The sequence below is a fragment of the Leopardus geoffroyi genome, chromosome A3 (genome assembly GCF_018350155.1).
Source record: "Leopardus geoffroyi isolate Oge1 chromosome A3, O.geoffroyi_Oge1_pat1.0, whole genome shotgun sequence".
NCBI lineage: Eukaryota > Metazoa > Chordata > Mammalia > Carnivora > Felidae > Leopardus > Leopardus geoffroyi.
In genome coordinates, this window is record NC_059336.1 from 105,135,548 (window position 1) to 105,158,460 (window position 22,913).

Consider the following 22,913-nt stretch of genomic DNA (forward strand, 5'->3'; position numbering starts at 1 on the left):
GGCAGCACAACTGCGCTCTCACCTGCGTGACATACACCATGTCTGCCATCAGCGCAAAGCCCTCCAATTTCAGCTGTGAGATGAAGGCTTGGAGAAGCACATTGATCTGGAAAAAAGCAAGGTCAGCAAGAAGATGGCCAGTCATTGATGGTGCAAGAAGGTGAATCACACTTCTGCTCTAGGATCCATGGATCATGCCGAATTGGATCCACAGCTCCCGCTTTATAGGCGTTAAATAACTGCTACTCCACATAAAGAACATGTGGAAAGGATGCAAAAACCAGGAAAACTGAGCAAGTCATCACACATGAACGTAGATTCAAGGTTCACTTTTTACAAAACCATCCAATCCTTATGCCAAGCAGAGGAGTGAGCTCACCTTTGCACTGGGTTCCTCAATGCTCTCCTTTACAGGGATGGGCACCCTCTCCAACAACTTCTGCAGCTCCAGCTTCTCCTCCTGCCACAAGAAGGGAACCGGTCAAGGAAAAGCCAGGTGACTAAGGAGAGAACCCATCCAGCGACTCAGCATTGAGTACCAACCATCTGTCCCAATACGCTGTGTGGACTCACCTCTCTCACAGTGATGTTCTTGAACTCTGAAGACAACGAGAAGACTCTGAAAAGCTCAATTTCACTTAGGGTGGGCTTCAGCAGCTGGTTGTAGGTCTGTACTGTGTCATTGGTGATGTAGTAGTGGCTGGCTATACGGCCCAGTTCTGTCACCTATGAAGGGAGGAAGACTCAATCCAACGGCGATCGTTAACAAGTGGCAACCTCTCACTGTAGACAACAGGTGCCCACTGGAGGAACTCACAGCAACAAGAGTGTCTGGCCCAAGCACATGAAGAAAGATGGCACAACAAACTGACCTATGGTGAACTGATGCCCACACAGAAAAGACAGGTGAATGAGCTACTTTGACTCAAGTGACAGAAAGCAGGCACCCTCAGGTTCTACTATACCATTTTAGAGGTTCCTAGATTCAAAGGGCACAGTCTAATCCCACCTGTTCTTCTACACAATGGGCAACTACACAGGCAGTGCTCAAATCAAGAAAACAATTTAAAAAATTGCCTGAGATCACCACTTTTACTGAGACCTGTGGCTCAATCCCTCAACCCACTCACCTGGAAATTGCCTGTCTTCTTGTCATACTTGACCAGATTGTTCTTATCCAGCATCAAGGCAGCAGTATGAACCAGATCCAGTCGGCGCTGGTCCAGCAGGGGATCTCCCTTGAGGTCATCATGAGAGATGCCATAGAGGGTTGGGGATCGGAGCATTCGGATATACAGATAGGCATATCCAAGCCAGTTTACCGCATCCTACAAGAGAAAACCCGCTGGTCTGAGCATGGAGAAATTATGTCCAAATGAAAAGCTCCCAGAGATCACTTAGAAATTAATTCTAAGGACGCCTGAGTGAGTCAGTCGGTTAAGTGTCTGACTCTTGATTTTGGCTCAGGTCATGATCTTACAGTTTGTGGGAAGGAGCCCCAAGTTGGGCTCCACGCTGTCTCCACGCAGTGCAGATTCTCTCTCTCCCTCTCTCTCGGCCCCTCCCCTGCTCGCATGCACATACTCTCTCTCAAAATATTTTTTAAAAAAAGAGAGAAATTAATTCCCAACTAGAAGAATGTATGTTGTCTTCTGAAGGTTTCTAGTATCTTATTAGAACGACAGAGTTCTTTCTGAGATCTTGGTAACAACGGGAATTGTCAGCCACAGAGCTGACAAGCTTCAGAGAGACTGCTTACATTGAAGATGTGGGGCACAGGGTTGGAAGCCCCTACGCGCTGGTGGTCCACAACACCACAATGGAGACCATCCCACCCTGGTATCTTGGCTTCTCTGGAGAAGGCAAGACGCGTGATGGGCAGAGCCCTTCCCTACCTTGGCATTCTGGACATTCCCCAGCACGATTTCCGCATTGAGCATGTCAGGCAACTTTGATACCATCTGGCTCTCGATAGGAAGTTGCTGATTGAGGAGGGACAGGTAGTACTGTAGCTCCCCATGAGACGTGATGAGTATGCCTTCGCCCTTGGTGTCATACTGGGGTCTTCCAGCACGTCCCAGCATCTAGGTCAGAAACAGGTTGCAAACCTTTTAAAAGAGCTATGGCCACAGAGCCTACGGTTTTGTTCCCAGACTTCTACTTTACAGAACCCCACCTTCCATCTGCCACCTTTTTGGCCTCTTTGCATAAATTTTATACACAGGATACCTTCCCCCACTGAAAATAACCTCAAAGGCTCTATACCTGCAGAATGTCCAGTGCCCCCAGTTCTGTCCAACGTCCCTTCTCTGGACTGTACACCTGGGTGCCTTTGATGATGACTGTATGTGCGGGGAGATTCACACCCCAAGCCAGAGTTGCTGTGGAAACTAAAACCTATAGAAGCAAAGCCAAGGTAATAAAGAAAAGACATTACCACCACAGGGTTAGTATCCCCAAGTTCTCTTAGAAACTGGCCTTAGAGCTTCTAGCAGGACTGAGGTGGGTCCCACACTTGTCAAGGTAACAATGGAATAAAGAGGAAAGGAGTCCCTTGGTTCCTCGTCTATTCAATAATTAACATTCCACAGTTCTCGAGATACTTAAGAGGTAAAACTGTAGACTAACATTAATCAACTTAAAGTTACCAGACAATTAACAATACACCCTGAGAGAGAGAACATACGAGGTCCTAACCTTACGAGGCCCTGCTTGGTGACATCTGGAGTCACTGACACGCTTCCTTTGTTATGCTTCTCAAACGCTTTCCTAAAATCACTCATCTTCCCTGATGCAGTAGGGGAAGAGCTGGGAGAGGTGGCCAAAATTCTATCTACCATACCTGCCACAACCCTCTAACCTGGTTTACCATAAGGTACTGGGTGCAAACATGGCATCTGACACCTGAGGTCTTCTGATGCCTACACTTTGCCCACGCTCACCTGAATGTGTTTATCAGCAAAAAGATCCTCTACAAGTGTCCGGTCAACTCTGGTCATGCCTGCATGATGAATAGCAAAGCCATATGGCAGAAGATCCTTCAGCTCCAGGTTCTGTGGAACAGAAAAAAAACAGGTGAGGAGGTGAGCCTCGCTGTGGGAACTCCACGGAGACTAAGTAGATCTCTTCCCGCGAGACCGTGCCCCTTACCTATTCCACAGAACCAGACCCAGACAATCAACCTTCACCTGTGTGAAACAACAGCACCAGGATGCAGTTGAGGACTGTCTGGACAACCTCGGATTGAACCAGTTACCAGGTAGGAAACAAGAGAACCGGGCCTGTCTCTCCTCACCTTGCACTGCTCAGCTTCCGTCCGAAGGACTTCTGTGGAGGCTGAGCCCTCTCTCAGAAACAGACCCAGAGTGTCCTTCTCTAGGCACATGTCCCGGATGGCCCTGGCTGTCTTCCCAGTCTCCTTCCGGGAGTGGACAAACACCAGCACCTAAGGAGAAACCACAGTTTGCCACAGTCAAGAGACGCAGCTACCACTGTCACTCCTCTGGCCCCATGGCGCCAGCACCAGGAAGCAGAGGCTACACTGTTATGAGGCCAGAAACCCCGAGAAGAGCAATGGCAGGAAGGTATACTGATTCAGAAGCGCCTAAGACCCTGTGTGAATAAAGTACAAAGTACAGTGGCAGAGTCCTGTAGCTGGGAAACTAAGCTAACTCTTAGCATCCTATCTTTAAAACCATATTTAAGTAGAATATAGATGCAAATTCAGAACTCCCAATAATAAATCTGTGTTCAGGCACCTGACAGGATTCTAAGTCACCTGAAGAATGTGCCTGCAAAGTAACAGCTCATATACTGTATTCAATGATAGGCACTAGCCTTTGTAAAAGGACTTAGGAAGTCTCAGTATAGACTAGTACCATTTGGTAGGAAATAAAGTTCTCCAAGTATTTAGTGCCAAGAAAAGATTTGTCTTGGGGCACCTAAGTGGCTTAGTTGGTTAAGCATCCAACTCAGTTTCATTTCAGCTCGGGTCATGAACTCAATTTTGTGAGTTCAAGCCCCATACTGGCAGCGCAGAGCCAGCTTGGGATCCTTTCTCTCTCCACTCTCTTAAAATAAATACACTTAAAAAGGAAGAAAAGATTGGTCTCTTCATCTAGATTCATAGGCTTTTTTTAACAGATAAAAAAATATACACACCCTGCCACTTTCGCTTGGTTTTTGTCTTGGTTAATGTGACCAAATGGTGTTTAATTAAAAAAATATGTATTTTCTAGTAAAATGTCCTTTTTTACTAGTTTTTAGTTTTCAACTTTATTTTCACTGTAAGCCAGCCAAATCTTTTATGGAAGGACCCTTGTTAATGTAGAGAGACAGACGGATTACCCACACCTGAGATTTCTTTTTTGGGAGTTTTTAAATTACAAATTCAATTTCCTTAAAGGTTATGAAACTATTCAGGTTATCTTTTTCATCAAGGCTGAGTTTTGGTAGTTAGTAATTTTTGAGGAACAGACCCCTTATTTTTTCTAGGTTGTCAAATGTACATGTAAAGTTATTCACAATAATCCTTTATTATCCTTTCAATGGCTACAGGTTCTATGTTAACATCCAATTTCATTCCTAATATTGGTGATTTGTCTTGTGTCTTTTCTCTTTATAGAAGTCAAAAATGCAAAAGAACAGAGTTTAATAGGAAACCATAGATAGACCTGATTTTTTCCAGCATGTTCCATGATTTTCTCATAGACTATTTCATTCATGATCTGGAAACGCTTGATAGCTTTTTTCTCTGTGATACCCACATAAGTCTGTTCCAGAGGCACTGGGCGGAAGCTAGAAATTCAAATTAGATAAATGAGGTTTTTGGCACAAAATATTGAGGAAACACAGTTGTTTTCAATGGAAAGGACATTCTTTCCTGGATTCACACCACATCAAAACCCAAAATCCGTCTAATACCCAATCCAAAAGAGCTCCTTGAAAAAGGGCAGGGCATCAGGAAGGTCACCCTAATCTTCTCCCAGTCTTTCTTGTACCTGTTGTCAAAGTAAAAGAGGCCCTTGGCAGGATCTACACGCAGAAAGGTAGCCACATCTTCATAGTTGGGGAGGGTGGCACTAAGACCGATGAGTCGGACATCCTCTTGGGTCATCTCAATGTTTCGGATGGCCCTGGCCACCAAAGCTTCCAAGACAGGACCTCTGTCGTCATGGAGAAGATGGATCTCATCCTAAGGAATGAGGGGGTGGCCAATTACCTGTAGGGCTAGAAAAATGTAGTCCTCTTTCCCAACAGACCTATCCTGTAGTACATACCTACCATGCCAAATAAAGAAGAAAAGGGATCCCAAGCAAGAGAAACCCAAAAGGTGAGACAATACTCACTACGAAATACCCCAGGAAAATAACATGCTCTGACCACCAAGCTGCTTTGCTAGTTTACTGAAACCTAATGCTTTATGGCAAGAAAATCTGATACTTCAGGTAAACGAGTTCATTATAACTTCACTCAAAGATTAATTTCTTTACTAAAAATGAAGCTTCTCAGCAAACTTTATTTATATCAAATAAGGCTTCACCCCTGGGCAGTCATTCTTACTACTCTGTGCTTGCAAAAGATATGCATCAAATAATGAGTTCACATAGCCTAAGGCAGTGCTTCTTGAATGTCAGCATGTAGCAGAGAATCTTACTAAAATGCAGATTATGTTTCAGTAGATGTGGGATGAGGTCAGGGAGTGCACTTCTAACAAGACTTTGAGTAGCACTAAAGCAGGGGCTGGCAAACTTCACAAAGGGCCAATCAGGATTTTAAGCTTGTGGGCCATACAGTCTCTGTTACAAACAGAGCTGACCCTTGTACAGTGCAGGGGTTACGGATGCTCCACACAGTCGAGAATCCACTTACAACTTTTGACTCCCCCAGAACTTAACTACTGAGAGCCTACTGTTTGCCAGAAGCCTTACCAATAACATAAACAGTTGATTAACACATATCTTGTACATGTTTTCTATACTGTATTCTTACGATACTGTAAACTAAAGAAAATGTTATTAGAATCATAAAGAAAAAATACATTTATAGTCCAGTACTGTATTTACCGAAAAAAATCATCATGAAAGCGGACCTGCAGTTCAAGCCTGTGTTGTTCAAGAGCCAACTGTACTCAATTCTGTCACTAAAGCACAAAAGCAGCTGTAACAATATGTAAATAAATGGGTATGACTGTACTCTGATAAAACAAAATCCAGTAGCCAGACTGCCAAGCCCTGCTCTAGAATGCTGAAAATCAACATGTGAGGTCTCCTTTCTGCTTTCCCAGACAACTTAAAGAAACTACAACCAGACTCAAGGTCATTCTTCTCTGGGTGCTCTCTGTACATTTGGAACACAATATCCTGATTTCTTCCTCATTCCCCTTGAGAATGGATTATTTATTTATAAAGCCCTCCTGGGAGGAGGACACAATTAGTTTTGTCTGTTTACATTTATTCCAAAACATTTCAGACACAAAAAAACACATAAAGAACAACATGGCAAACACCATGCACCGCCTCAGAAATCTTTCACTTAGGGGCAGATTCTCATTTAACGGTAACAGCAACACTGACAACAGCTGTCATTATAAAGGCTAGTGACTAGAGGAAAGCACTGAAGAAACAGCGTTAAAATTCAGCAAACCCTCCTCGACCAGGCCTGGTCTCTACGTGCTCAAGTACTCCCTGCTCACCAGAATGATGAGCCGCACGAGCTGTGTGTAGGTGCGCTCCCCACCCTTGCGGGTAATGATGTCCCACTTCTCGGGGGTGCAGACGATGATCTGAGTGGCGCTGATCTCCTCCTTGCACAGCTGGTGGTCACCAGTCAGTTCTGCAACAGTGATGCCATACGTCGCCAAGCGCTAGGTGGAGGAGAGGCATGTCAGGCAAGAATGCTTGAAGGGGGCCTTGCCACCACACTTTATCTGGGAAGTCTGAATGTAGGGTACTGGAAGGAGGTATCAACCCAACAGGGAAATATCATATGAACACAAACACATATTTCTAAAATAAACCCAAGTTTACACTCAGGCAAATGAAGCAAAGAATTTCTGGGATGTCTGCACAAAGAGGGGGAAATGGAAACTTGTAGACAACAGGACCTGGAATAACACCGCTAGGTCTAATGTCAACCATATCCTAAGAGCATTTCATAAATTCTTCAGTAATGTAAATGATAACAGCAGAAAACTGACTCAGAGACAGTAACAGAAAGATGCTAAATCCTCGCAAAAGTCCAAGACAAGCCCAGGATACTCTTGCTTCAGAAATACTCAGACCCTGGGTCAAGCTCCACCTTGAAGTGGAAGAAAAACACCATACAAGACATTCCAGAGATGCCCCAGTATAAGCAGTGATGCACTAGACCTGTTCCCAATACCTTTCTACCCCTTACCTTTCCGAAACTGCCCACCATCTCCTGCACCAGAGATCTCATAGGAGCAATGTAGATGATCTTGAAGTCATCCACGTTGATAGTGCCATCCATGTTAATGTGTTTCCCTATCTCTCGGAGCATACACATCAGGGCCACGTTGGTCTTACCCGCACCCTAAGACAGAGTCAAGGATGAGAAGGCCTGTTTACCTGTCCTCACTTCTACGAGCTTATCAGCAAAACAGACACCAGAGCACCTCCTAGGACATCTCTTCCATCAAAGAAAAAAGAACTGGCAGAGGATTTGGGTGAAGACGAACCATCCTGCCACCAAAAACATACACCACTTCCCACAGGAACAAAGCAGCCAGGGCAGTGCTTACAGTAGGGGCGCACAGCAGCAGATTCTCATCTGTTTCCAGAGCAGCACGGTAGAGTTTACTCTGGATCCGATTCAGTGTTTTGAAGCCCTCAAATCCAGCCTGGGCATACTTCGGCAGCTTCTCCACTGGAAGCAGTTGCTAGAAGGAAGAAATGCCATGCATGTCACACACTGGCAGCACCCTTGAGCAGGCTGTTTTTGCGGGATGGCCAGGATTGTATTTCCTGGCGCCCTCCCTGAATAACTCTGCACTGAAGGCCAGATGAGAAATTCAATATTGTCCCCTGGACTCAAAATCAAAACGGGAAACTCTGAAGCAACTTCCATGTCTGGGACAAACTATCTATGACACAAGGCCACATTTTGGCCAATGGGTTGAAATCCCAACTGGAAGGGAGATGAACTGAGCAGAAAACTGAGAAAAATAATTCACTCACTTCTTCTGAACCAAAGGGCTTGGGCTTCAGAGCAGGCACATGCACCTCTTCATAGCCCTTGCGCTGGCGACGGAAGGACCCATCAGGAAGCTGACAACGTTTATTGGCCATGAAGTGGCTCCCCTGGGTAAAAACCAGGTCCTCCAAGTCCAGAACCTGACGCGGAGCCAGTGCCTGGGAAGATGGGGGTAAAAAAACAAAACAAAACAAAAAACACACAGTGAACAAGGTGAACAACTAAGTTTTCCATCCGGCATAGCCTTAGAAATGACCCGATATTGGGGCGCCTGGGTGGCACAGTCGGTTAAGCGTCCGACTTCAGCCAGGTCACGATCTCGTGGTCCGTGAGTTCGAGCCCCGCGTCAGGCTCTGGGCTGATGGCTCGGAGCTTGGAGCCTGTTTCCGATTCTGTGTCTCCCTCTCTCTCTGCCCCTCCCCTGTTCATGCTCTGTCTCTCTCTGTCCCAAAAATAAATAAAAATAAAAAAAAAAAAAAAAAAAAGAAAGAAATGACCCGATACTTACCTCTCCACCCTGGTCCAGATCCATGGTTTCCAAGTCTGTGTCCATTCGGGACTGTCGTACTCGCTCTCTCCGAGACCTTTCCTCCTGTGACAGGGAAAGATATAAAGTAACAATTATTCACCGTTGTAGGTTCTGGTCCCTTCCAATCCCTGCTTAGCGAAGCCTGATTCATAGGTGCTGACCAGTAAGTCTCCAAACAGAAAGATGGCCCTTTATGTTCAGACATTTGCCACAGGGACCACCAGAATTATGAAAGCAAACAGCTTTAAAGGGACAATGCACAGCACAGGGATTTCAAAAGTAGACACTCAGCAATTCAGCATCAAGGGCTATCCCTAAAGGTAGAAGCGTGGGTTCTGTGTTCAGCCAACACATGTGTTCTGTCCCAGCATTTTCAGTAGATACCATGATTTATTGTGTAAACAAACAGTGAACCGTCCATGGTGCTGGTGAAGACCACGGGAAGTCAACAGTCTCTTGACCACACCAATGTCAATGTGTAGATTTTAATCTACACCAGTGACAAACCTCAAAGAATTCAGAGAAATTACTTCTTCAATTCCCTTTTCTAATAGGAATTCAGCTCTATGCTACAATCTTCTAAATGTGGTCTCCTTTCCAAATCAAACAGTCTAGCTCCGGAATCAGACAGATAAACCAACCCAGCCCTTACCCGGATCAGATCCTCCTTCTCGGTCTCATGGAGCTGGTAGAGGAACTTGGAGAGCTCTGGATCAGCTTCCATCTTTCCCATGATCCTTTCCTTTTCCGCTTCACTCTGTGCACTGGCCAGTAAGGTGCAGTATAAAACTGCCAACAGCAAAAGGAAGAAAGGGAAGGTGAGAAGAAGGGGGTAAGGTAAAATTAACCTTCAACCTTGGGGGAGAAAGCAAACTAAATGAAAGAAGCACTGAAGCTATGAAAATTAACAAAGCCTCCATCACACATGCACACACACCACGTATATGCTCCAGAAGAGACCACTATATACTCACTCATCATCCTGTGCTGTCGCAACACTTTAATAAAATCAAAAGTGTTGAAACCAAGGAGCAGAACCAGCTGGTTCTCACATTCCCGATCATCACTGGCCGTCTGCAGAGAGAAGGTAACACCATGATTAAGGACGCAGCCATCTGCCTCCATCCACCGTCCCATCTGCTAAGATACATACAATGAACACAAAACAACGTCTTGGCTGTACCTTCAAAATCTCCAACACTTCATCTGCCTTCTTCTGTGACACAATGGCATCATCATAGAAGCGACTGAGCTGCCGCTGTAGCCAAAACGCATCAATATCCCGAGGATGCAAATCCTTCTTCTTAGAACTCATCAGTTCCCCCGACGCTACAAGCTACAAAAGTAACCAGGCACTTAGCTCACACCATGTCTGTCTGCACCAACGGCTTTCTCATCATCCTACAACAAAGTTCTACCTGCCACCCATAGCCTACGATCCTTTGAGGACTTTCCAGAAGGAAAAAAAAACTCTGCTACATTGAGCTCAGGAGCATACCAAACTAAGATTTCATCAACACATGCCTTTGGAAAGGAGAATGAGTGACTGAAGTCTTAAGAAAATCAAGACACTGCATGTTATTACAGCTCCTATAAAAGGGTAGCTCGGTAAATAATATATAACAGGACCTACATATGAGAAACAAATGCTACACCCAGAAATCCCCTGACCTTGCAGCAATAGGCAAAAACAAACCGTACTTACATTAGCTGAAAGGGTGCAGCGCACCACGGCCTCATCCCCTTCCATGTCATCATCAGATGCCTCTTCTCGAACTTCCCCATACACATCTTCATCACCTTCCTACAGAAACAGCCCAACCCCAACTCATGATTTGGAAGTGACTCTGGCATCACCACAGAACTTCTCCCCTCAATCACTTAAAATTGGATCCATGGTTAGAGCAATGGTTGGGGGAAGGGGGAGGTAACCAATAGCTTACTGGAGCCAGGGTCAGTCTTACTCCACAGTACATTTAATTGGATGACCTCATTACATGGATTCATTAGATGCTTCTACTCTCTCTTCTGCTTCTCCTCTTAGTTTACTAAACTCCCTTAAATTTATTTTTTGCAAGACAGAGAGGCAGAGAGAGGAAAAAATAGAATCCCAAGCAGGCTCCACACCACCAGTGAGAAGCCCAATGCAGGGCTCAAACTCACGAACCATGAGATCATGACCTGAACCAAAGTCGGACGCTTAAATGACTAAGCCACCCAGGCGCCCCCAAGAAATTCTGATTAGGTGGTAAATCTCAGTGGCTGCTGCAATTGTTACTTTAACAAACGTATACAAAATATGCCTGTGCTCTTGGGCAAAAGTGCATTCTTTTAAAACTGGCACAGGAGCACCAGGGTGGTTCAGTTGGTTGGGCGTCCAACTTCGGCTCAGGTCATGATCTCACAGCCCATGGATTCAGGCCCCATGTCAAGCGCTGTGCTGAGGCTCGAAGTCTGGAGCCTGCTTCAGATTCTGTGTCTCCCTCTTTCTCTGCCCCCCACCCCCATTCGTCTCTCTCTCTCTCTTAAAAATAAATAAGCATTAAAAAAAATTTTTTTTTAAACGGCAGGACACAGTACTGAAAATTGGAAAATTATCACAATAAATCAAAATGCATTAAAACATGGTGATGTATGCCCTCAATGGAGGTGCATGCTGTACTTTTTGTCTTTTTGCTAATCCACATAATTTATTTTAAATTATTATATGTTTAGGGGCACCTGGGTGGCTCAGTCAGTTGAGTGTCCGATTTCGGCTCAGGTCATGATCTCACAGTTTGTGAGTTCGAGCCCCGCGTCAGGCTCTGTGCCTACAGCTCAGAGCCTGGAGCCTGCTTCGGATTCTGTGTCTCCCTCTCTCTCTCTCTCTGTCCCTCTCCCATTCACACCATTTCTCTCTCTCAAAAATAAATAAACAGGGGCGCCTGGGTGGCTCAGTCGGTTAAGCGTCCGACTTCGGTTCAGGTCATGATCTCGCAGTTTGTGAGTTGAGCCCCACATCAGGTTCTGTGCTGACAGCTCAGAGCCTGGAGCCTGCTTCAGATTCTGTGTCTCCCTCTCTCTCTATCCCTCCCCTGCTCATGCTCTGTCTCTGTCTCAAAAATAAATAAAATGTTAAAAAAAAAAATTTATAAAACAAAAGTAAAAAATTAAAAAAAAAACAAATTATTATATGCTTACATTTATAAGTTCAAATGTGCTTTATAAATCCCTAAAGACAACCGCAGCAAATTCTTAGCAACATAATATTTATGCCTGAGTTAGACACCCATAAAACAAACACCGTAAAATTTATCTGGCTTCAGTTAGGAAGCTTCTTTATGCCAGAAGTGGTCCCCTCACCTTAACAATTTCAAAAAATAAAAACAGACTGCATCCATTTGCTTTATCACTCACCTCCTCATCAGACTCAAACTGAACATTCACACCATACGTCTCATCAATGTTGTCATCTGCAATGGTAAGAAGTAAGAAGAAGAATAGTGAATTAGTGTAATGAGGCACTTTGGAGCTAATTCCTCCCCAACTGCCTGCCTTGCCTGTCCTCAGCATAGATCTATAGTCTCAGGACCCACAGACTAAGACACTTAATGTGAGAGAGCCATCCACATTGCCACCTCTGAGGCCTTCTCCAACCTGCCAGTTCTGGATATGGCCCTGCATCGCCTGCTCAACCACCCGAACGTGCCACTCCTGCCCCCACACAGGCTCTGCCCAAGTTTTCCCCCAGGTTCTATACAAAAGGGTCTTAAGAGTAAGAAATGGCTGCTGTATCTAGGGATTCTGATTCACCAATCACAACTCTTCAAACATCACAACTCTTAAAACACCAAAGAGGTTACGAGAACTCACTGACACATGCAAAGGTTTTAATGACTAAGGCTAGAAAATCAAGTTTAGAAGTCAAAAGCAATCATTTAATAAGATAAGGACATAAAGAACTCAGTTACCCATATTCTGGATTTCCTTGTCTCCACCGTAGTCTGTGATCTTTTTGCCCAAGTTCACTAGCACATGGTATCTGGTATCATCTGTCTGACCCAACAGCAGGTCAATCTCCTTTCTCCTTTCCTTGTCCCGAAGCTTTTCATTCTTTAGAACAGCTAGAACTTCATCAGCTGCCCCACAAAGGATATCACGTGGCTAGAGGCAAAAAAAAAAAAATTTTAGAACAAGATCTAGAACATCACCGACCAGCTTCATGTGACAACAGGATGTGAACAGCCATGCCTCTTTAAACCTTGCCTATCAGATTCTGACTACTTTCATCACTACTGATAAAAAAATGCCACAACCGAAGGAAGACCCATCTGTTTTTAAAAAGATTAGGTAGGTGGTCTTAAGAAGTAGGACCCAGATTCCACAAGTCTGGCACATTTCTACAGGTGGCAGAGGCGCTCCTCAATGTTCCTCTAGCCCACCAAACTTTTTGGTAATTCTTTATCCTCACCAGAGCCTCTGAGATGCATAAAGACCCCTAAACTAATCACACATATATAATGCTCAAGAGCACAAATTTCAGATATAGAATATCCGGGCTCCTATGGTGGCCCTGCAAAAATACTACACCTCTATCATGTAGGAATATTACTTAACTATTCTTTGCCTTGTATCTCTCGCCTGTAAAATGAAAAATAAATATTAACAGGGCCTAGTCATAGAGCTGATGTCATAGAGGACTGAAAAAGAGAAAACACGTAAAGTGCTATTCCACACAAAGCCAAGTGCTCAGTAAGTATTAGCCACTTCCACAAACTGCTATCGTCCACAAAGAAAAATCCACAGTCAAGGTTCTTCTGACACTTCCCAGTTGCAATTCTCTCCCTCTCCAAAAACATGGTTTCACCCTCTGGCTTCCTCACCTGGTCCCCAAGGGCAGCTTGGATGAAGCTGAGTAGCACCTCATAGGTCTCCCGGGTCTCTTTAGTCTTGGGCTTATAGATGATGCCCACCATCTCATCGATGCCCTCCGAGAGCAGAGTATAACCCTTCATCTTGTTAATGTCATGTCGGTCCTCATCACGCTTTCTTCGCCTAACGAACACATGATATTGAAGAGGTAGAATCTCCCCACAAAGACAAAAGTAAATCAAGCCTATCCTCCTCTCCTCAGCTTCATGGCACACAGGTAACGTTTAAAAATATGAACCTATACCTCAGCAAATGATTCCCACTTGGCCATGTTTATGCGGAAAAAGTAACAAGAAGGGAATCCTCTGTTATTCTCTCACTAAACACACTAAATGTTGCAATGAGACAGCCTCCTCACTCACTTGAAAAAGGACAACCCTTTTTGGGTTGTTGGCGTAACACTACAATCGAATTTCAACTTGCCACACCTCAGACACATTTTCTTTTTCTGGCCAGAGAAACTGAGGATCCAAAGGAATCTACTACCATTAATTCTCAACAAATTATAACAAATCTGTAAAGGAAGCCATACTCTGCAAGGTAAAGAAACCATGATGTATTTATTCACTTCAAATGTAAATAATCAAGGGGTGCCTGGCTGGCTCAGTCGGTAGAGAGCACGCAACTCATGATCATGGGGTTGTGGGTTAGAGCCCCATGTTGGGTGTAAAGATTACTTAAAAATAAAATATTTTTTTTAATTTTTTTTTTTTAAAGAGAGCAAGAGAGCACGCATGAGCAGGGGAGGGACAGAGAGAGAATCCCAAGCAGACTCCATGCCATCAGCATGGAGCCCAATGCGGGGCTCAAACTCACGAAACCTTGAGGTCATGACCTGAGCCGAAATCAAGAGTCAAAGGCTTAACTGACTGAGCCACCCAAGCACCCCAAAAATTAAATCTTAAAACAAACAAACAAACAAACAAACATAACTAATCAAAACTGGGCCTCTGAATTACTGAGGTTTCATCATTGAAGAGGAAAAAGAGACAGAGATGATCAGAGATTTCAAAACACAAGGATGAGGGGTGCCTGGGCAGCTCAGTCGGTTGGGCGTCTGATTTTAGCTCAGGTCATGATCTTCCGGTTTGTGAGTTCGAGCCTTGTGTCTGGCTCTGTGCTGACAGCTCAGAGCCTGGAACCTGCCTCGGACCTGTGTCTCCCTCTCTCTCTCTGCCCCTTCCCTGCTCACTTTGTCTCTCTCTCTCTCTCCCTCTCTCTCTCAAAAATAAAAAAACAAACAAAAAAAAACATAAAGATGAGGTAAAGTTCAATGATTTTTAAGTTTTGAAATATATCCCCCAGGGTGCCCAGGTGACTCAGTGGGTTAATCACCCGACTTTGGCTCAGGCCATGATCTCGCAGTTTGTGAGTTTGAGCCCCACGTCGGGCTCTATGCTATCAGTGGACAGCCCACTTCAGATCCTGTCTCCCATTCTCTCTGCTCTTCCCCCGCTTGCGCACACACATGCACATGCTCGCTCTCTCTCTCTCTATATATATATCCCCTCAAAAGTTAAAAACAAAAACAAAAACAAAAACACACACAACAAAACCCAAAACGAAACAAAAAACCTGTCTTTCTTACTATGGATGCTTGAGCGTTAATCTATAACAACAAAAGTAGGAAGTGGTCAACAGCAAAAGAAAGAAGTAAGGGTGGGAAGTTCATAATGGAAGAAAAGGAGTTACTGAGACAGAGAATAGCAAGGGTCCTGAAAATATCGTGGAGAAAATTAAGATCCCTCTATGGACCAGAAACACACGTTAGAAAAAGATCTAAAAGTTTTCTCACTTCAGGTATGGTTATTGAGGCCAAAGACCCTTTTAAGTCTCACGTTCCATTTTTACCTTCACTAAGTTGTTTGAATGCCCCCATGTCTCATCTTGCACCAAACATTTCAGCAAAAAAGTTGGTCAAATGCTCAAGCAAAGATGGACTCTGGATCTGAAGAGAAATCATTTTCTCCCTGGTACTCACTTGGCTCTTCTTTCCTCCTGCATCTGTGGTTTGGTCCGTTGAGCTTTATCTCCCATCCGGGTGCCCTCCAGCTTCCCAACCAGGGACAGCACCTCTCCTGTGGGTTCATCCCGGCGGGTCCGATCAATGAGAGAGCGGTCAGCTTGGAGGACAAGATTCGAGTTCTGAAAACATCAGAATACTATCAAAGCTCTGCCACCAGTAAGGCCACTTGTTGTATCACAGGAATACAATTTTGATGATATCAAAATTAGTAAGAACTGGAGCAACTGAGTGCCGACACGCACAGTGGGAATAAGAGGTTTTCCTTAAGATGAAAGAGCGCCATGTGACTGCGCGGGAGGAAAGAGCGATCAAATCAGTGGAACGACCCTCGTGCCTAACACAGCCCGTAATAATCCACCTCTGGGAAAAGCGTTGGGTTCGCTGGGTGGGGGAAATAAACGGGGGCGGGTATAGCGCTGAGGGGACAGGGAACAAACACTCCTAGCGGAATTCTTAGCCCATAACACCCGCCCTAGACCCTAGTGGGGCTATTCGTGTCATCCTGTACCCCCCCTCCCCCCCCACCTCAGCCCGGGTCTGATTTCCTCTCCGCTTTCGTGGTTCACCTGCAGGCCTTCTGACTTGCCTCCCGCTCCCCACTAGGCTCCCTAGCCCGGGCCCTCCCCCGAGCCCACACGCACCGCCTTGTACTCGTACTGCAGGCTACGGGCGGTCACATCCGCCATGGCCGCGGCTGCCGGGGGGTCTCAGTGCTCAGCTCCCCTCACCGCACTTCACGAAACGCAGTCGCTTTCCTCTCCCGCCCGGCCCCAGCGACGCAGGACTGACGCACAGGACAGGCACAGAGACAGGCTCCTTTCCGCTTCCGGGTCGCGCGCCGGAAGTATGGGTGGGGCGTGTCTCCGGAGAGAGTGTGTCGCTTACCGGCGCGGCCTTCTGGGCGTGGCCGGCGCAATCGGGGCGGTGAATCCCGGAACCCCCAGACTCCGGTTCCAGCCACCCCTTGGGACTTAAGACCCCTCCCCCCCATCCACCGTAGGCTTCCCGCCTCGGGCTGCGGCCTTCGGCCTCCTCACATCACCGCGAAACGTACGCCTGCCTAACCCAAGAACTTTTCTACGCACTTCTTCCTGACTCTGGCCACTCTCTTGGAAGCTGTACTGGCAAGAAGGGCCTAATTAGCTCCTTTTCTGGTTGAGGAAACTGAAGCACCCAGCGAGCGGTTTAAGAGTGTGTGTGTGGGGCGCCTGGGTGGCGCAGTCGGTTAAGCGTCCGACTTCAGCCAGGTCACGATCTCGCGGTCCGTGAGTTCGAGCCCCGCGTCAGGCTCTGGGCTGATGGCTCGGAGCCTGGAGCCTGTTTCCGATTCTGTGTCTCCCTCTCTCTCTGCCCCTCCCCCGTTCATGCCCTGTCTCTCTCTGTCCCAAAAATAAATAAAATAAACGTTGAAAAAAAAATTAAAAAAAAAAAAAAAGTGTGTGTGTGTGGCGTCTGGGTGGCTCAGTCGGTTAAGAGTCTGACTTCGGCTGAGGTCATGATCTCACAGCTCGTGAGTTCAAGCCCCGCGTCGGGCTCTGTGCTGACAGCTCAGCCTGGAGCCTGCTTCACATTCTGCGTCTCCCTCTCTCTCTGCTCCTCCCCTACTCACGCTCTGTCACTCAATAATAAACGTTAAAAAAAATTGTGTGTGCGCGCGCGCGTGTGAATTACTGGTATCTTCCCTTTGGGTTTCAATTATGTTTTTAACGATTGGAAGAATTGTCCTCCACCCATCCCACCTAAAACCCATGCTTGCCTACAAGATCCTCCTTCTGGATCTGCTGGGGCCTTCTATTTGCTCCTAAATGCTTGTCTCATTCTTTTGCAGAGCCCAAGGAACATTGTGAAGGTAGCTGCCCTTTTGGTAGGAACAGCTCCTTGAAGTCAGTGACTTAATTCCTTCCTCAAGGGCAAAGCTCCAGGGCCAGGAGGGACTCCTGCCTTCCTACCCACAATGAACCAGTTCTCGCCTGTGGAATGGCAACTAATAACTGAATGGTTATCTCACTTAGAGTCTGTTTGCTTTTGAAAGAGAAATGAAAGGGAAGATGGGTATTAAGCAAAAGGCATTCATCCTCTATAGCAGCCTCCTGGGCCAAATTTGCCCTGCAGGGGTATTTTGTTTGGCTCTCTGTTGGCTCCTTACTTAAAAATTGGGATGGTTCATGAAAAATCTGGGTTTTTAACATCTATGGAGAAATCAGAATACTGGCCACATGAGACCCACATTCCTACATGGCCTGCATGCCCAGTGCTAGTCAGCAACTTGCTGTCCTTAGAGGATACGCATGCCCCCCCCCCCCCCCCCCCCCACTGCTCTGCATGTAGCTTGCAGCCCTGCCCACATTTTTGTTTGTCTAACTTCCAGGGGACAGTCAAGTCCTTGCTGCAGCTCTGCTCCTCAGTGGCATTGTGACTTTGAGGTAGCTACCTGGTCTGTCTGGGTGAGCCTCATTTTGTCATCCTTAAAATTGAGGCAATTAAACTTTCCTCATATGAGTGTTGTGATTAAATCAGGTAGTGTGTTTAAAAGCACCAGTGAATGTATCAAGGTGAGGGCTTACTGAAGGTTATTTAAATCTGAATCCTAAAGACTGACTTTTGTTCTATGGCCACCCTGTGGGTCACCCACCTGACACAAAAGAAGCTGCTATTTCAAGGATTCTGCTTTGCATTTTTTAAGTTTTTATTTATTTTGAGAGACAGAGTGAGCAGGGGAGAGGCAGAGAGAGAGAAGGAGAGAGAGAATCCCAAGCAGGTTCCACACCATCCTCAAGAATCCTGATGCGGGGCTTGAACTCATGAACCATGAGATCATGACCTGAGCCAAAACCAAGAGTTAGACGCTTAACAGACTGAGCCACCCAGGTGCCCCTCAGTGAAGGTGTCTGTCTGTTTGTTTGTTTGTTTTAACATTTATTTGAGAGTGTGTGTGTGTGTGTGTGTGTGTGAGTGGGGGAGGGGCAGAGAGAAAGAGAGACACAGAATCTGAAGCAAACTCCAGGCTCTGAGTTGTCAGCACAGAGCCCAACGCAGGGCTCAAACTCACCTACTGTGAGATCATGACCTGAGCCGAAGTCAGACAATCAACCATTTGAGCCACCCAGGCACCCCTCAGTGAAGGTGTTTTTTTTTTTTTAAATTTTTAACAGGATTATCCCCAGAAAGCTGAAGGACCCAGGAGCACCCTGACATGCACAGACCCTTGTGGGGGATGTTCGTTACCAAATTGGGCTCAGCTTTAACTGTCTTCCAGTCTATATGTGCCCCACTGTGCTGCCTCTCTGCAGAGATTCAGAATTCACTACTCCCTAGCACCAGGCCTGGACATGGGGTTACCCAGGCTCCTGGGCCCTGCATTTTATGTACCTTAAGATCTGTTATTTCATTTAGTTAACCTCTCAAATACTACATGTGCGCTAAACTTTGTGAGCACTGTTAGGGACTCAGAGAAAAATGATGCAGTTAGAACCTTTGAGAAGTTACATAGTCTTGCAGGACAAATGAAATGTACCGGTAACTGCAATTAAAAAGCCTAGCATAAAGTACCAGAAAAGGAAAAGTCCATATGCTCCCATACCTCCTCACCTTTCCCCCTCGTAACTAAAGCCCCCTCAAACACTGCCTCCTGGCAGACAGTCTCTCCTTTGCTCTCCTGCCCACTGCTCCCTTGCAGTGTATCCAATCAACTTCCATCTCAGAAGAAAAAAAGAAAAAAAAAAAAAAAAAAAAAAGCTGACTGCAGTCAGTGTCACAAGGGGGCGTTGTGAGAAATCAGAGAAGTCCCTTCTGATTGGAGAGAATGAGCAAGAATTTGCAGCTGTAAAGGACGGCTAGGATTTCAGTAGCGGCAGGGAGTGGGGGAGATTTGAAGGGCATACAGAAGCAGCAAAAGTAGGAAGGTAGGAAGACAGGGACATATTCTAGGAACTGTTAAGAACAATTCAGATGAATGAAGTCCAAATGTGAGGAATGAAACAGTGTAATAATTTGGATAGATGTAATTCAGAATCTCTTGAAAAAATAATGCCATTGTAAAGAGCTTTTTCTTTATTCTTGGAGACGATAGGAAGCCATACAGATTTCCAGTTTGGGAGGGTTATGTTTGTTTTTGCATCTGTATAGCAGGTGTTTGATTAGAGAGACTAACATTTAGATTAAGCAAACAAACAAACAAAAAAAAAAAAAAAAGCAAAAACACCCCTACCGTGTATCATGTGGCAAGCACTTGTAAAGTGCCACTTTAGCATATGTGGTCTCATTTAATCCCCATACAGCCCTATTAGATATATTTATTTCCCCCATTTTACCAATGAAGAAATCGAGGTCCAGGGAAGATAACTGACTTGCCTGGCCTCACCTGCCTCAAAGCCAGCCTGTCTCATTCCAGACCCTCTGCACAGGGGCTTCCTCACAGAGCTGGGTATGAGGAAGGTCATTCTCACAGTACTAGGCAATGTGTAGGTGGGAGAGTGGGATGTAGGGGAGACCAGAGACAGGGAGTAGAGCTGGGAGGCCATTGAAGAAGGCAGAGCAAGAGGTTAGGTGTGCCTGATGGGGGTTACACCAGCAGGGGTAATGAAATGTTAGAAATGCGAGTGAAATTCAAAGGCACTTGGTGATTGTCTTTGGTGTATCCTGGAGGCTGTTAGGTTGCCTGAACTCTTGGGCTGGGAAAGAGGAGTGCTGGGTTGCCCAAAAGCTCCCGGTAACTTGCGTATTAGGTAGTGAAATGCCTCCTGACCCAGGATTGAACATTCACATTATAGGGTTTGAGTGAGGCTAAATTAAACGACTCCAGTAAACACAGTGTCCTATGTGGAGAAGGGATTCAGTAAATCTCATGTGCCTAGAACACTTTTGAATGCACACTTTTGAACTACTCCATTCATTCACTTCTTCATTCAGCAAAATTTTATTGTGTCCTATGTGCCATTCACCACGCTAGGTTCCAGGGCTGTACCAGCAACAAGACAGATATTATATGCAGTTGCATGTAAGATTTAACCATGTAGTAACATAATTTATTTTCTTTTTTTTTTTTTTTTTTAATTTTTTTTTTTCAACGTTTATTTATTTTGGGGACAGAGAGAGACAGAGCATGAACGGGGGAGGGGCAGAGAGAGAGGGAGACACAGAATCGGAAACAGGCTCCAGGCTCTGAGCCATCAGCCCAGAGCCCGACGCGGGGCTCGAACTCACGGACCACGAGATCGTGACCTGGCTGAAGTCGGACGCTTAACCGACTGCGCCACCCAGGCGCCCCAACATAATTTATTTTCTAATTAATTTATCTGGCGTATGTTTCTCAACAGGATTAGCTGTCTTTCCAGGTCTTCACCTTAGGAAGCAATGCCCTCGCATTAATCAAGAGGCAGTTTGATATGGTGATTAAAAGCATGGACTCTTGTGTCAGACTGCTGGGGTTCAAATCCCAGCATCCCCCCTTACCAGCTGTGCAATCTTAGGCATCACTTGTGGAACGGAGATCGTCTTACCTACCGTAGGCTTGCTGGGCACCTAGAACTCCAGCAGGAAGTAGAAAGGATCAAGTGTTGTCCAACATAGCTGCATTTCTCAAAAGCATTTATGAAGTACTTTGTGTTTGGAGGCAGTTTGTGACTCGAACACTGGCGAATGGTCTCATTTTTTTGTCATATCCTTGCTTTGCTATAAATGGTCTTACCTGATGGCCCTGCCACACAGCAGACTTGGTTCCGAATGACTGTCGGCTCTTTCCTAGACTCTAGCCCCCCCACAAAGAAGATAACAGTTTGCCAGGATCAGGTGCATCCAGTAGCACGGTTGTAGGTTGGGTGGCTGTACCAGAATGTTCTGTGTTTGGGGCCACGTTGTCAGGCCAAGCGTGTGACCTCACCAGGTGACTTATTTGCAGGGCTTCCTGAGAACATATGTGATGCGCAGGTTGCTTGTTCAGAAATGAAATGATGTCCTAACTATATATAAACATAGGCAGTCGTCATATGTCAAGGCGTGGCTCATACTGGTTCTGTGATGGATCCATTCCTAACGAGGCGGCTGGTGGCCTGCACTTTTGAGGACTGCCTTCTGCCACAGATGGAGGACAGACTCGCGTAGCAAAGCTGACTCTCCTGCTTGTACTGGGCAGTACCTCTGCTAGGCTTTCCCTTCCCTACCATCCCAGTCCCTCCAATTCCCATTGCAGAGCAGAAGTTTCTTTTAAATTTTTTTTTTTCAACGTTTATTTATTTTTGGGACAGAGAGAGACAGAGCATGAACAGGGGAGGGGCAGAGAGAGAGGGAGACACAGAATCGGAAACAGGCTCCAGGCTCTGAGCCATCAGCCCAGAGCCTGACGCGGGGCTCGAACTCACAGACCGCGAGATCGTGACCTGGCTGAAGTCGGACGCTTAACCGACTGCGCCACCCAGGCGCCCCCAGAAGTTTCTTTTAAAAGAAAGCACGGGGAGGCCTGGCTGGCTCAGTCAGAAGAGCATGCAGCTCTTGATCTCAGGGCTGTGAATCCAAGCCCCACGCTGGGTGTAGAGATTACTTACATAAACTTAAAAATGAATGAATGAAAAAAAAATGAATGAATGAATGAATGAGAGGGATAAAGGGAGATACAGAACATACCTGCACTGCACGTTGCTGCATTCTTGCCCATCTTCCTCTCTGGGCCCTGATTTTCTTTCATCTTGGCAGCTCTAAGTCCGTGCCCATTAATCTCTCCAAGCCCCGGACTGCTGGTTGGGACGAAAGCCAGATCCCAAGCCCCAGTCACTTTTTCCTGAAGCACCTTGGCCTTCAGCACGGACGCAGTACTTGCCAGGCGCTTGTGACTAGGCCCAGGATGAGGAGGATCGCCAAGTGCAAGCTCTTCCCAGGGACAGACACCAGCAGCAAAGGGCAGGCTGAGTGAAGAAGGCTTGGAATGCTGATTCCTGCCAAAGACCCATGTGCTGAGGAGATGGGCAATGAAAGCATACCAGTGTGCCCCATCACACTGGTACCTCAGAAGCCACTTGGGGCTCCTCTCCACGTGCTCCTCTCCCTCTCTCTCCACCAGAGGTAACCCCTTCCCTGACTTTTATATTAGCCATTCTCTTGCTTTTCTTCGTAGTCTTACTAGTTACGTAGGATCTCTCAACAACGTATTGCTCAGTTTTAAGAAAATGAGTAGCAAACACCATACCCCACTGTGCAAAGAAAGGGCAATCTGGTCCCAATAGATGGAGGCATCAGAAGGTC

The 22,913-nt window shown here is 46.0% G+C and overlaps 1 protein-coding gene across 1 annotated transcript in view; it reads right to left on the minus strand.

Moving 5' to 3' along the window:
• SNRNP200 (small nuclear ribonucleoprotein U5 subunit 200) overlaps positions 1–16,523 on the minus strand; it is a 28,751-nt gene extending 12,228 nt beyond the window's left edge. The window contains exons 1-24 of the mRNA XM_045446988.1: positions 16,322–16,523; positions 15,636–15,799; positions 13,606–13,777; positions 12,694–12,886; positions 12,140–12,195; positions 10,449–10,547; positions 9,927–10,079; positions 9,718–9,817; positions 9,396–9,532; positions 8,723–8,806; positions 8,199–8,372; positions 7,763–7,900; positions 7,399–7,554; positions 6,695–6,865; positions 5,001–5,194; positions 4,674–4,797; positions 3,296–3,445; positions 2,943–3,053; positions 2,266–2,397; positions 1,896–2,084; positions 1,131–1,328; positions 574–726; positions 380–460; positions 23–106 (exon numbers count right to left, since the gene is read on the minus strand). Coding sequence (XP_045302944.1) covers positions 23–106; positions 380–460; positions 574–726; positions 1,131–1,328; positions 1,896–2,084; positions 2,266–2,397; positions 2,943–3,053; positions 3,296–3,445; positions 4,674–4,797; positions 5,001–5,194; positions 6,695–6,865; positions 7,399–7,554; positions 7,763–7,900; positions 8,199–8,372; positions 8,723–8,806; positions 9,396–9,532; positions 9,718–9,817; positions 9,927–10,079; positions 10,449–10,547; positions 12,140–12,195; positions 12,694–12,886; positions 13,606–13,777; positions 15,636–15,799; positions 16,322–16,366 — 3,258 coding nt within the window. The 5' untranslated portion in view covers positions 16,367–16,523. The remainder of the gene's footprint in view (positions 1–22; positions 107–379; positions 461–573; positions 727–1,130; positions 1,329–1,895; positions 2,085–2,265; positions 2,398–2,942; positions 3,054–3,295; positions 3,446–4,673; positions 4,798–5,000; positions 5,195–6,694; positions 6,866–7,398; positions 7,555–7,762; positions 7,901–8,198; positions 8,373–8,722; positions 8,807–9,395; positions 9,533–9,717; positions 9,818–9,926; positions 10,080–10,448; positions 10,548–12,139; positions 12,196–12,693; positions 12,887–13,605; positions 13,778–15,635; positions 15,800–16,321) is intronic.
• Positions 16,524–22,913: the final 6,390 nt, after the last annotated feature.